This window comes from Dermacentor variabilis, chromosome 7 (assembly GCF_050947875.1).
Source record: "Dermacentor variabilis isolate Ectoservices chromosome 7, ASM5094787v1, whole genome shotgun sequence".
NCBI lineage: Eukaryota > Metazoa > Arthropoda > Arachnida > Ixodida > Ixodidae > Dermacentor > Dermacentor variabilis.
In genome coordinates this window covers 68803071-68816733 of record NC_134574.1, presented here as the reverse complement: position 1 = coordinate 68816733, position 13663 = coordinate 68803071, and the positions used below count along the sequence as shown (strand labels likewise).

At 47.8% G+C, this 13663-nt stretch overlaps 1 protein-coding gene across 1 annotated transcript; it reads right to left on the bottom strand.

Annotated features, from left to right (window-relative positions):
- Nucleotides 1-5181: 5181 nt before the first annotated feature.
- Nucleotides 5182-10470, bottom strand: LOC142586833 (gustatory receptor for sugar taste 64e-like). Its single transcript, XM_075697702.1, has 3 exons — nt 10300-10470; nt 10134-10223; nt 5182-5334 (listed from the first exon to the last, which is right to left on the bottom strand). Exons 1-3 carry the CDS (start codon nt 10330-10332, stop codon nt 5254-5256), a joined length of 204 nt encoding a protein of 67 aa, XP_075553817.1. The 5' UTR covers nt 10333-10470; the 3' UTR covers nt 5182-5253.
- Between the last annotated feature and the right edge of the window lie 3193 nt (nt 10471-13663).

Below are 13663 nucleotides of genomic sequence, written 5' to 3'. Positions count from 1 at the left end.
CCAGGGCAAGAAATCACTTTGTACCCATGGATAATGGGACATTGCATTACTCCTGGAAACACTACAGCACATGTTGCAACAGAACAAGTGCACGACAATGAAAATACGTCATAACTTCCTCTTACATACCAGGAAATCCGCTTGCTGCTGCGATAGGTGTCCTGTATACTTAGTACAAACACCTGGTTTGATCAGTAGTAGTCAAAGCGCTCAGAGCAATGCTTTAGAGGCCGTGACATTAAGCTGTCAATTCCGCCAAGGTTAAACAATAGAAGTTTTGTGACTTTGCTGCACCTTCACATAATAAGTAGAGTGATAACTAAACACTGTATCGCACTGGCTATGTCTTGGCACACCACTTACGCGTAACTTGTTACTCAGCATTCAATGCAATACTCATTGCTCTGACAGAGTGGTGTTGAAGCGTACGGACCATTTCCGCACATGATTGTCGTTACTCAGCATCTGGGTCCTCTGTGAAGCGCAGCGCTTCTTTGTTGCTGGGACTTCAAGAGGACGCTCCTGGTTGGGCCACTGGAAACCTGTAAAAATCATCCGTAGGTGACATCCTGCCATTAACGTTCTAAGTGACCTTCAGTGATGTGGAGGCATACCAGCCCCGGTTTGACTATTCAGCCAACCTCTGGTGGAGCGTGAACAAGGTGATAGAAATATTGAGCTACCGGGTTTGCCAGTCTGAACTGGTGGCTGGATGAACAATCTCGGACGCTCTACTCTAGTCCGCGCCAAATTGAGCTTTCCAAAACGGCATCACAGTTTGTCTGGGCCATAATGTAGCTAATTACATGTAATAGATTACTGGAAAAAGCAATTTAAGTACAGTGACCCTTACTGACTAACATACGTAACGGCTCAATTACAATATCACCATAAGTAGTAATTCATTACAAGTAACAAATTACACGTAGTTCGTTACGTACAAGTCAGTTTAAAGGGGCCCTGAACCACCTTTTATCGAACTGGAGAAAGGCATTTGAAGTGAAAATAGGCTCTTTCAGAAATACCTTGCCGCAAAAAGTACTCCAACGCATTCAGCAGAAGCGGAGTTATTGGCAATCAAACACGGCATCCCCTGTGCTTCCTTCCTTATTGAATGCCTTGCACTGCGAAGGCTACGGCGCAGTGACCACAACGCTCCGCTTTCTAAATGTCACCGAGGCGAGCGGTTCAAATTTCATTTGGATGTTAACGTAGACCCCACGACTATCGCCTTTGGTGCCTACGAAGTTCTAAACATGAGCCAAACGAGGTTGACCTCAGCGAGCCGCAGTGCGCTTAGCCAGTGGACCCGTGGCGGCACCCCGCGATGGCCGCGGTATCTACGCCATGTAGCCGAGCGCAGCTTGATGTCAGCTATCGGCAAATAGCAGCCGTCTACGGGAATGGCGAAATAGTGTGTCCGCTGACGAAATAGTGCTTCTAGAAGAGAATGAGGACAGGACCTTCTGTTGAAAAGAGAGCGTTTGAGAGAAAAGTGACTTCGCGATCTGCTTGCGAGTTCCACGCACCAAGTACGACAGCAAACGTTGGCTGAGACGTTCACCCGCGCACTATGTTATTTCACCAAGCCAGAGCGGTGGTTCAGGCCCCTTTAAGACTAGCAAATATATGAGGATCACATCTTACTGTACAAGCTTGTCAATTTTTCCATCCACCTATTTTCAGTACTCTTCTTTGAATTCATTTATAGACATGTAAATTATTTTTGTACGCATGTAAGTTATTACAGCTTGATGTATATGGCTTGGGTTCCGTGCATCTTTGTTCTCCGGGAACAAAAACTATCGTACTCAATGGTTCAATCAAGCATTCATGCTCCCGTAAGCAAGCAAAAAAATGCAATTGCTCATAGGCAAGTAAGGCAGAGGCTACAAGCACTCAGCAAAGTGAAGTGAACAGTGCTTAAATTCCTTCTAATCACGCATACACCATACAAAACGGCATGTCGAAAACTGTCATCATCACTGGCTCATACCCCCGTGAGCAATGGCTCTTACCCCAGTTAGCTATGGCTCATACCCCGTAAGCAAGCAAAAGATGCAGTGAGTCATAGTCCCGTCGGGTTCATGGCTACTCACTTTGCGTGAATTAGCTGCGATGACACTACCCCTGCTGTGGTTGTCGGTGATTTCAATGTGGGTGTGTCGGTACCGAAAAGATAGCGGTTTACGCGTTGCTTGTTGCAGACATATCCCTTATGATGCCACACCTATCCGGCCCAACCGACCACCCAGCGGCATCATGGGCATAAATTTGACATTAGCAAAAAATGCGATCGCAGTTGCGAGTGAAATATTGACCACCGATCAAGACAATAAATGTGTGTGCGTACCTTTCGTCACAATGACCACCCGTTAAAACAGTAAATGAGTTCGTACCTTTCTTCAAAATTATGTCACCTCCGTGTCGTGTGCTAAACAGCTTCGCTGGTCAACCACCTTCAGAGAGTTAAATGGCTCATAATTTTTGCGTAAAGCGAGGAAATGCAAACAAAACCGCGAAAACACACCAATTCATTGAGACGTGTACACACGAAAGATGCATTAGTATACTACTAATTAAGAAGCACTGCAATGTTTATTATTATTTTATTTATTTACAGCATACTGCAGACCCTAAATGGGTCCTACAGGGAGGGGCAACACAAGAGAACAATAACAACTACAAAAGCACAGCAAATTACATTGCAGTAAACAGAATATATAAAGAATGACACGTAGCAGTAACACGAAAGAATAAATCTGCAACTCTCCATAAGCAATTCTGTCTAAGGCATCAATACTGCCTAGCAGATCAGTCGGGAATAAATTCCATTGAGATATTGTGCGCGGAAAGAAAGAGTATTTATAAACATTGACTCTAGCGTTGTACGGTGTTAGGGATTCCGCGTGATGCTTCCTTGTTACATACAGGGACGACACAGGGACGATAAGTGCACAGACGAAGCGCATCTATCAAATGTTCATTGAAACATAGAGGGAGTGAGCACTGTGGGCAATTACGCCAATTAGTAGAAGTATAACATCCGAATTGGCCCAACGCAAGCCTCAATGCATTAATATGGCGAACAAAACTGGTTTTTATTCGAAGCAGCCAGGCGTTACACCAGGAAATATATATAAAATGGATACCCGCCTATCACTCTGACACTAGCTACTCGAAGCTGCCCACTAGAATGGATTTATTTACATATATTAAAATTTTTGCGTGGCAGCCAAAAATTTTCGAGCTCTTTCGTCAGGTATATGAAATTACTCTGCCAGCTCTTCTTGGCTCAGAAGATGCTTTCGCGGCATCTTCAACTTTCGTTGCACGCCGCTGCGATCGTCCGCGAGCTACCGCAAGCTAAGCAATTAGAAAGCGGAGCAATCGCGCACGCAGACACCATCCTCCTCATCTGATTATAAACATTCACCACGCTAGCTCAGCCCCACCCAAGCCCCCTCCATTACTGCGCGCTCCTCGCCTCTTGTCAGACAGTGATGTTAGAAAAACGTATTAAGGTATTCACTGCTATTCGCTTTGAAAGCAAGGAGAAGTGATAAACGAGGATAGTGTTTGTTCTGGCAGTTCAAAAAACGTGCGGGTCACTACCTGGTGCTTGCGCTGGCGGTCAAGTAAATCGGACGTCTGGAGATTACGACAAAACCAGGGCCCGCGTTCACAGAAAGTGCTTAGGCTAATGGCGTCCGTTCCATTATGCCAGGACATACTACAGCGAAGGCGATCAGCGAATGAAAAACAGCATTTATGAAAGAAATGCTTTGTGAATTCCGCCCCTGAATAGAATAGTTTTACGTATGCGGCCCTGTTTACAGGTACAGTCATTCTAGGTATTTATAAGTGCGTGTCAGAATCGCACCCTATATACTGGCTGTTACTGGTTGTTGATCCTGACGTGCTTTGTTTATTTTGACTCAAACGCATTTGTGTCCCATGACCACTTATCACTCAACAAATCAATCAACCAACCAACCAATCACTCAATCGCCATGTCTAGTGAGGCTAATGCCATTATGCGTCGGCATTAAGCGTCGGCATTAATTAATGCATTAAGCGTCGGCGTAACCGAGGGAGCGAGCACAGCGACAGATGAAAGCGAACGCGGAGCGCAGCGGGAGATGAAAGAAGAGAGCGCGAGGAGAAAAGTGGAGAAGGAGGATACAGTCAAAGCATGAGGCGGAAAGTAGAAGAGGAGCGGAGGTGAAACGGCCTGCGCACGTGCTGAGTTGCCGGCGTCTGCGGCATCCGCCTTCGCATGGGCGATCTCATCTGCGCTTCCGGGCGGGGGGAGGGGGGCTACGCTCGTCCGCGGCGTCAGCTGCTGAGGTCAGACCGCTGTGCCAGCGTGCGTTACGGCCATCACTGCTCCTGCAAGGGGCGATGGCGGGCGGCTACGAGTAAGGCTCGTTGCGACGTGCCCTTGGGTGTTTTCGGCGCTGATACCGGTGGCACGATTTTCCTGCGACGAAGGGCCGCTCTCGTCGGTGGGGAAACGAAAGCGCAGTGCCGCATAAGACGGGCTGTGCCGCGACGATGGCATAATATCGCGACAAAGTAGCGCGCGTCGTCTGAATGAAAACAAAGCGCGCTACTCGGAGCGTTCTCTTCCTATAGCTATAAACCATGTACATATATAATCATAGTAATACAAAATATTGACACTCGAAATAAACACACGCAGTATAGTACTGCGCTCAAATTTCGCATTAGGGAGTCTCGTAGTACATTTGTTTTTGTCGACTGTCCTCTTTGGCAGAATTGCAGCTTCGTCACCTACCTTAAACTGTGGTCGCACTTCCGATCACAGCAGTACATGCCCAGGGTTTACTCCGATTGCATGCGCATGCTCCCTGAGACGTGCGTTGACGCGACAATCCGTCAGGCTATGTAAACTTTACTAACGTAATGTAAATCAAATAACTCCGACCACATCGGAAAAGAATTCACTAATTATGATGAGGTATATGCGTTTTCGTAGCCAACAGCAACTCCAACTGTTCTGCCCTCCAAGTGCATGACAGAACAAGCTTGACTTCCATGTGGAATGAAATACAGTATAGGCGCCGTACCTTCCTGGTACATTTTCTACGTAATGCGCGAGTTCCTGCACGTATGGCATCCATTTGTGCGCACTGCATGCACATTTACTCACTTCCAACAATTCGCCCTAATTATTAGTCTTTGGGTGAACGTGTGGAGGCATTCGCTTGGTCTTGCCGGTTTTTAGCTTCACTGCAGTCCCATTCGACGTTTCAAATCACCGCCCGTTTGCATCAATATCACAGCAAAGGTTATTACGGAGCCCGTCACCTGAAAAACAAAAGAAAGATACACCTTTACGATCATCTGGATCAAATATGTACACGGGTGTGTACCGTTTTCTTTGGTGAAAGTGGTTCTTGTGTGGAATGTATTTTTTTCTTTCAGCAATCATAGCTAATATAGACATTCTTTCATTAATATGACATTGTCTGTCTGATATTTCTGCGCGCGTTCCGCCAGAATGAGATCTTATCTGCCTCAACTTCCCCCGTACCTGTACTTCGCATGGTATTATTAACATCCAGTTTGTTTGTAGGATTACCCGCTGTGGTTGCTCAGTGGCTATGGTTTTGGGTTGCTAAGCTCGAGGTCATGGGATGGAATCCCTGCCACGGCTTCCGCATTTCGATGGGGGCGAAATGCGAAAACACCCGGGTTACTTACATTTAGGTGCACTATGAAGAACCCCAGGTGATCCACATGTCCGGAGTCCCCCGCTATACGGCGTGCCTCATAATCAGATCGAGGTTTCGGCACGCAAAACAGCTTAATTTAATTTTGTGTTTAGGGTTAGCAGTAGCCGGTACCATTACCGGGCGCAAACACCTCTTTTGATATTTTAATAATGTTGTGTATATATAAAACAGCTTAGTACAGAAACTAAAACATGGCAGCATTTTTGCTCTCCTCGACATAATTACAATGTCGAGGAGCCTAGCAAATGAAATTGAGTGATAATTACAATCTCTTCAAACTTGATACTCTCCATGTAAAATATGTGACTGAATGAACGCCTCCGGCTGTAGAAGGCAAAGAACAGGATGTTAAGCAGCTAGGGCTACTGTTCGTCACGGTGTAGTTTATTTCCTTAGTAGACCAACTTCTCCAAATTTTGGTGCTGAAGCCATATATTCCAGCTCGTCTTGGTATCTGCATTCCGTACAGACCAACTCTACTATGCAACTTCGCGTTGTGAATGGCGAAGACTCAAATCAAAGGGGATTTGAAAGACGAGGGTTCAATAAGTGAACTACGCAGCTCTAGGTACGATGGAGATATTCCAGGCCAAGTGGTCTGCTCCACGGGCGCATAACACGTCGTCATCATCATCATCATCATCATCATCATCATCATCAGCCTGGTTACGCTCACTGCAAGGCAAAGTCCTCTCCCATACTTCTCCAACTACCCCGGTCCTGTGCTAATTGTGGCCATGTTGTACCTGCAAACTTCTTGATCTCATCCGCCCACCTAACTTTCTGCCGCCCCCTGCTATGCTTCCCTTCCCTTGGAATCCAGTCCGTAACCCTTAATGACCATCAGTCACCTTCCCTCCTCATTACATGTCCTTCCCACGCCCATTTCTTTTTCTTGATTTCAGAACACGTAGTTATCGTTATCTCTGCCGATCGCGTCAATCATCAACGTCACAAAACGTTCAAGTAAGCACGATCGTCTTGCTGCGAACAACGTTGGACGAGGCGCTGGAGTAGCACATACGAATCTGCGCCGTCAATGCACCCAATCTGCACCGTCAAGTCTGCGTACGCGGCCACCTTGTTGACGCTGTAGGTGTGCAGCCAAACCCTGACAAAGTCCGCGTGGTTGTCAGTTCCCGCTATTACTCCGCGGCCGGCCAAGAACGTCCGCAGTTTTCTTGGCCTACGCTCTTATTTCCGCCGTTTTGTCCCGAACATCGCGGAAGCAGCCCACCCTCTCACTGGCCTACTCAAGAAGAACATCATTTTCACTTGGGGTCGCCAACAAGCGGATGCCTTTCTATCGCTAATTGCATTCCTAACGAACCCACCTGTTCTAGCACATTTCGACCCGTCAGGCAGCAAGGACGTTCGTGCCGATGCAGTGGCCACGGTATTGGCGTCCTCCTCGCACAACAGCAGCAGGGCCTACTCCGCGTGGTCACCTACGCAAACGGCCTTCTGTCGCCGTCTGAGCAATATTACTCCATCACAGAATGTGAGTGCTTAGGTCTCGTCTGGTCAATAAAAAATTCCGACCATGCCTGCATGGCAGGTACTGCTCAGTTATTACAGATCACAATGCCCTCGGCTGGCTTTCCTCGCCTGAGGACCCCACTGCACTCCTTGGACGTTGGGGCCTACGCTTGCAAGAATACGCATTTTCTGTGTTCAACAAATCTGGACGGCTCTGTCGAGACGCCGACTGTTTGTCCCGATACCTAGTCAATCCCCTGATACATTGGAAGATGAACCTAAGCCTTTGTTCTCTCCATTACAGACTCCGTGCACATAGCTGCCGAACAACGCCCCGACAAATCTTTGCGGCCAATTATAGACGCTCTCAAATCTCTCCACCCTGACCTTTCCCTACGGATGTTTCTGCTTCGCAACGACACCTTCCACGGCTACAACGCCCGTCCTGACGGCGCTGAGCTCTTGCTTGTTGTTCCCGCGCATCTTCCTTCAGCTGTTTCGGGCCAGCTTCAAGATGCACCGATGCCCGACGCCTAGGCGTATCACAGCCGTGTGATCGCATCCACAGGCACTTCTCTTGTCCTGGTCTCTACCGTTCTGTGTGACAGTATGTTGCAACTCGTGACCCCTGCTACAGACACCATACACCTACCTTACTGCCACCTTACACCCGCCGTGGTTGCTCAGTGGCTATGGTGTTGGGCTGCTGAGAACGAGGTCGCGGGATCGAATCCCGGCCACGGCGACGGCATTTCGATGGGAGCGAAATGCGAAAACACCCGTGTGCTTAGATTTAGGTGCACCTTAAGAACCCCAGGTGGTCAAAATTTCCGGAGACCTCCACTACTGCCTGCCTCATAATCAAAAAGTGGTTTTGGCTCGTAAAACCCCATAATTTAATTAATTTACTGCCAGCTTCCAGCCCCTTGATATCACTTACGAACCATTTGTCCAGTTGAGAGGCGATCTTTTAGGGCCTTTGCCCATGTCAAACACTGACAATAGACGGGTTGCGTTCTCTACTGACTGCGCAACGCGCTAAGCTCTGACACGAGCACGTCACACCAACTGTATTACTGATGTAGCCGATTTCATTTTTCACAATGTCATCCTGCGCCACGCTGCTTCTCGTCAGTTAATCACGGACCGCGGCCGCTGCTTCCTTTCTAAAGTAGCCGACGATATTATTCGTTCCTGCTCGACCAATCACTAGTTCATCACTGCGTGCATCTACAGACAAACGGCTTTACTGAACGCCTCAACCGGGCCCTATCAGATATGCTTGCTATGATGCATGGGGGAAGATTTGCCTTTTGTGACCTTCGCCTACAACTCTTCCTGTGATGACATAGCTGGCTACTCGCCTTTTTATATAGTACTTAGCAACGACCCACCGTTGCCCATGGACACCACACTCCATCCTCAGGCAGACGAATTCACTGCCTGTGCTAGTGATGCTCTTACCCGTGCTGACACCGTCCGCCAGATGGCCCATGATCGCTTATCGGCTTTACATACCTAGATGTAAGCCGGTGGTCATAAACGCCAAAAATGCTTTTATGACCACCGACATCAAGAGGTGAACTTCCCTCCAGGTCGCTCGTCTGGTTGTGGTTGTCGTCACGTCGCGTTGGCTTATGCTAAGAAATTATCTCACATTATGTTGGCCCGTACCGCGTCGTAAGCTAAGTCACTAGTGTGGCCTATGAGATCACTCCACTAAATCCTAAGTCAGCATCTCCAACAATCCCGAGTGACATGGCCCATGTCTCGCGCCTTAAACTGTACCACTCTAGACTTGAGCCCTAATTGCACAGGGACGGTGCTTTTGCGGCCGGCGAATAATGTCGCGGGCGGCGGTCTAGTAATCGCTGCTTGGGCGATGTCTACGACGACGGTTTGGCTTTGTGGTGTGCACGCGCTAGCCGTATCATTGCTGCAGCCTTGTGTGTCTTGCGTTGTACATATATCCTTTGTATACAGATTCTTCGTGTATCAATATCATTAGTACAGTGTCCCTACGTAAACCATATCATCATTTACTGGATCATTTAATGAGCCTGCGAAGCAATTCTACGGCACGCACTGCCTTAGGCGCTACGTGCTCGATGTGTGAGCTCTATTTCAGCTTTCCACCATATATGACGCAACAAATTTAATATGTTCCATCTGGGGAATGGGTTCTTTTTTGTAGGATATCGAAACGAAAATCGGATCTAAACACCAGTAAAACACTTTTACTCACATTTAAAGACAGCCAAATAGTATGGACCCATGCTACACGGACGTCAGTGTGCCGACCAGGTGTCACCGGAGTTGTATAGATTTAACCTTACGCAAGAAAATGTCTAGCATATCAGTAGAACCGATCGTGGTGTACCCGAGTGACCACAAAGCTATGGTAACTGTGGTAACGAACTAGACAAAATAAAGACTATAATACCACGAAGTTACGTGTGCCTTTAGTCAATCGATATAACAATAAACATATAAATAAATATAGTTGCCGCTATAGTCATCCCAATAGAGATTCGCCGGTTTATCCTTCTTCACAGTGTGGAGAGGCAATAATTTTTTCGTTTTTGTTTTTGTTCTGTTCCGACACACTACTCGAACACATTCACTAGCACATCCACTCCAGAGCAAGTCTCCCTAAACATTTCCGTCTGACAACTTTCGAGCGACATTAACGGCGAAGTGCACTCGCTCAAAGTGTCATTTAACTTACCCGACTGATTGCGGTATGAGACTGCGAGTCAACCGACCTTCCTCAGTGTTATTTCAGTGCGAGAACGGTGAGCCAGAGCAAGGAAGTAAACGTCAGATGAAGGGAGGGGCAGGGGGGCTTCGGTGCCATGGTCAAGTACAGAAGGCAATTTTTTTTTTACATACCGTAAGAAGAAGTCCTCTGTCAAGGCGAAAGAAGTTGGAACCGGTGAAACACATTTCCTCTGGTTCGATGGTATTGTGAAGATACCGTACCTGCAACAAGACAGAAACGCCTATGATAAATTCCACAGTCTCGGCGGTGTTAACATTTGCGGAAGTCATCACTGACCTGTTGAAAATATTCTTTCGGCGAGTACAGCATGGTCACTGTCTTGGCGGCGTCCTTTACCTTCCTCGTCTGAAAAACATAATTTGTGCACTTTTTATTGACCTCGCCAAAGGCGCTTAACGGTAACAAGAATGTGTATTTTCAAGTCACAATTTTCTTTATTCTTTGCCGTCGCTTTTACCTTGCAGCTCCAAACAAGAAGAAGTTCTCAGTTTTCAGGGCATAGCACTATTTATTTGGTGCTGCTATTATTGCTGTTATGACATTCACATTTCATCTATCATCATAGCAATGTCATTAACTGCAGCGAAATGACACAATGAACAAACGCTGTAGTATTAGTTTACGTTGCCCGATCCGTGAGAGTTTTGTTGTCTTAGGAGACATTAGTATTCTAAAGAGCACACACTCAGCAAACAAAAGGTTCCGCCCTACTCAAGGTTTTAGTATCGGCATAGCTCAGCACAATCATCTTTATTACAAATAATCATTGCAATATGCTTTACTTCAACGAGCGGTCTAATAGTGACAAGCGTTTCTTACTTGTTTTGCGAGGTCGTCGCTTACAAAAGCCATGTCGACTAAGCAGAGGCAACAGTAGACAGTGTACACGATCGGCAACCAGAGTTCCAGTTCATGCACATCCAGAGTGAACGATCTGTACACGTTCAGGCAGAGCAACGCTAGCAGACTGGCGGAGGAAGCCACGATCGCTGGGCCGCAAATCTTGTCGAGGCTCCTCTTGAGAGCCTTTATTTTGCATACGTTCACGCGAACCATGGCAATCTTCGACACCGAGCTCAACTGCGCGTAGTGAGTGTCTGTCGTGCAGTTAGCCTCGAGCCTTGCCAACTCGGACTCGAGGTACCGCTGCAGTACTTCAGAGCAACGCGTCGTGATGACGTGCACCAGAGATTCGTACATGAAGAATGCCACTTCGCTGCCAAGAACCACCGCTCCAATCCCCAGACGCCAATGCAAGGGCGTTGAAGGGAGCTTTCTCATACCTTCCGTGACAGCAATGCAAAATGCACCGATGAAAGATGCAACGAGCACAGTCCTGACTATTACGTTAAACGCGCGTCGTCCGAGGGTGAGCCTCCTTTTGAGTCTGGGTGAAAACGAGGTTGACCTCTCGAACACCGTCGCGTTCCGTAAGAACTCGAGCAAGCCTTCCGAACCCAGGCAAAAGCACATGTAATTTACGCACACCTTCGCCACACTGACAGCGTAGGAAACAAACCTCAAGTATCGGGGAAATGTTTTGTCTTTATCAACGGACTTCGACGTGGATACCAAGGCGATGGTCTGGTAGCCCAGAAACATTGAAAACCAAAAAGCGGCGTAGACGGTGTACGGGCTCTTCCACGTTGCAGTGGCTTTCTTCAACGTCTTTGAACTTAGGTTGCTGATGAAAAGGCATCCGAAAAAGCGAGACAGCCTACTGTACCACAATATCCTCGTCACCATCAAGGCGTTGTTTGACTCAACAGCTGCTGGCCGCTCGACAGTGACGATAAAGTCAACCTTCGGTTTGGTGATTTCTAGCGTTGCCCCGCCACTCCCGCTGTTGCGTAGGCGGTGTCTCCAGGAGAACGCGAGCCTTGCTCGAAGCGCCGCTAGTGCCCTATAAAAAAGAAACAAATAACACTGAAATGTTGCACTAGAAATATCTCTGTGACAATCTGTATCTGTGATAAGCTTCAGATATAGTCTACGCTTTTGATTCCGCTTTTATCCTACATGGTATGCAGGAGGACTTGTTGGCCCAGTTGGTGTTTGCTTAACGACATATTGTAGCGCGAAGGAACAGTCACAAACAACACAGACACACGTCACAGGCGTCATTAACTTCAATCTATACATTCGTGTACGCTTTCTGATCGTTCAGACGCAGCATTTCAAGGTGTTCAACTCTATCGCGCCATCTTCAGTGTGGAAAAAAAGTCCGAGACCTGCGTGGCACACGCAGCACAGTCACAACGTAAGCTGGAGGAGTGGCCCCATAAGAGCTCTATTTTCAGCAGCACGCATTAGACGGACTTCGCGGCGGCATCTCTTTACGTCGACGAGAATGAACAGAACTGCCCCCTCGACTTCGACGCTCACCTGCGGATTGTGTTGCACTCTGCACAGTGGTCTGCTGAGCCCGACGTTGCCATGTTGCAGCCGTCCGCGTAGCTCTACACGTACCTATACGTATCTCTAAACACACCTGTACGTAGCTCTAGGCATACATATACGAAGCTTTATACGTACCTGTACGTAGCTCTATACGCGCCTGTACGTAGCTCTATACGCGCCTGTACGTAGCTCTATACGTGCCTGTACGTAGCTCTATACGTGCCTGCACGTAGCTCTATACGTGTCTGTGCGTAGCTCTATACGTGCCTGTGCGTAGCTCTGTACGTTCCTGTGCGTAGCTCGGTACGTACCCGTCCCTAGCCTTATACGTACACGTACGTAGCACTATACGTATCCGTACGTAGCTCTATACGTGCCTGTGTGTAACTCTATACGTGCTTGTGCGCAGCTCTATACGTGCCTCTACGCAGCTTTATACATGCTTGCGCATGCCTCTATACGTGACTTGCCAGGAGGCGCTATATCGAAGAGGAAACACGGCTGTCAAGATTACGCGGCGCACATGTCACATCCCTTGACACGTGGCCCGATACGATGCAACTGCTGCATGACGTGACAGCCAGTGGAATACAAGGCAAATGCAATGCAAAATTTGCACGTATCGACACTACGCGGCACGCATCTCACATGGCGTGACCAACAAGGTTATATAAAACTCCTGAAATGGCAGTCCCAGCCTCCGCCCACGGGAGCGAGTGATGCCTTCAGAAGTCATATGGCCAGAGGCAAGACAGCGTGGCTCGAGCATATGCGGCCGTGGTATACTCGTGGCGATCCCTTTGTTTACAATAACGCGATGAAGTATAAAAAAGAAAACCCTTTAGAAAGTATACCAGTGCGCACTTGCGTGTTGCTGTTGCCGATAAAAAATAGTCCTGCGTCGATTTATTCTAATATTTGGGGTTTTACGTGCCAAAACCACTTTCTGATTATGAGGCACGCCGTAGTGGAGGACTCTGGAAATTTTGACCACCTGGGGTTCTTTAACGTGCACCTAAATCTAAGCACACGGGTGTTTTCGCATTTCGCCCCCATCGAAATGCGGCCGCCGTGGCCGGGATTCGATCCCGCGACCTCGTGCTCAGCAGCCCAACACCATAGCCACTGAGCAACCACGGCGGGTTGCGTCGAGTTATTGCTGCAGGATTTGAGAAAAATTATCGGCGCGACGCTTTGCCAATCGCACTTCCTCGCTTGGTTAAATTACGAACGGTCTCTC

What these genes read in the sequence shown, in the direction of transcription:
- LOC142586833 (XM_075697702.1), bottom strand. Translation starts at nt 10,332, where the DNA reads ATGCTGTACTCGCCGAAAGAATATTTTCAACAG. An exon ending in CGAAAGAATATTTTCAACAG is followed by an intron (nt 10,224 to 10,299) that starts GTCAGTGATGAC and finishes GTCTTGTTGCAG; the next exon opens with GTACGGTATCTTCACAATAC. An exon ending in ACAGAGGACTTCTTCTTACG is followed by an intron (nt 5,335 to 10,133) that starts GTATGTAAAAAA and finishes TTTGTTTTTCAG; the next exon opens with GTGACGGGCTCCGTAATAAC.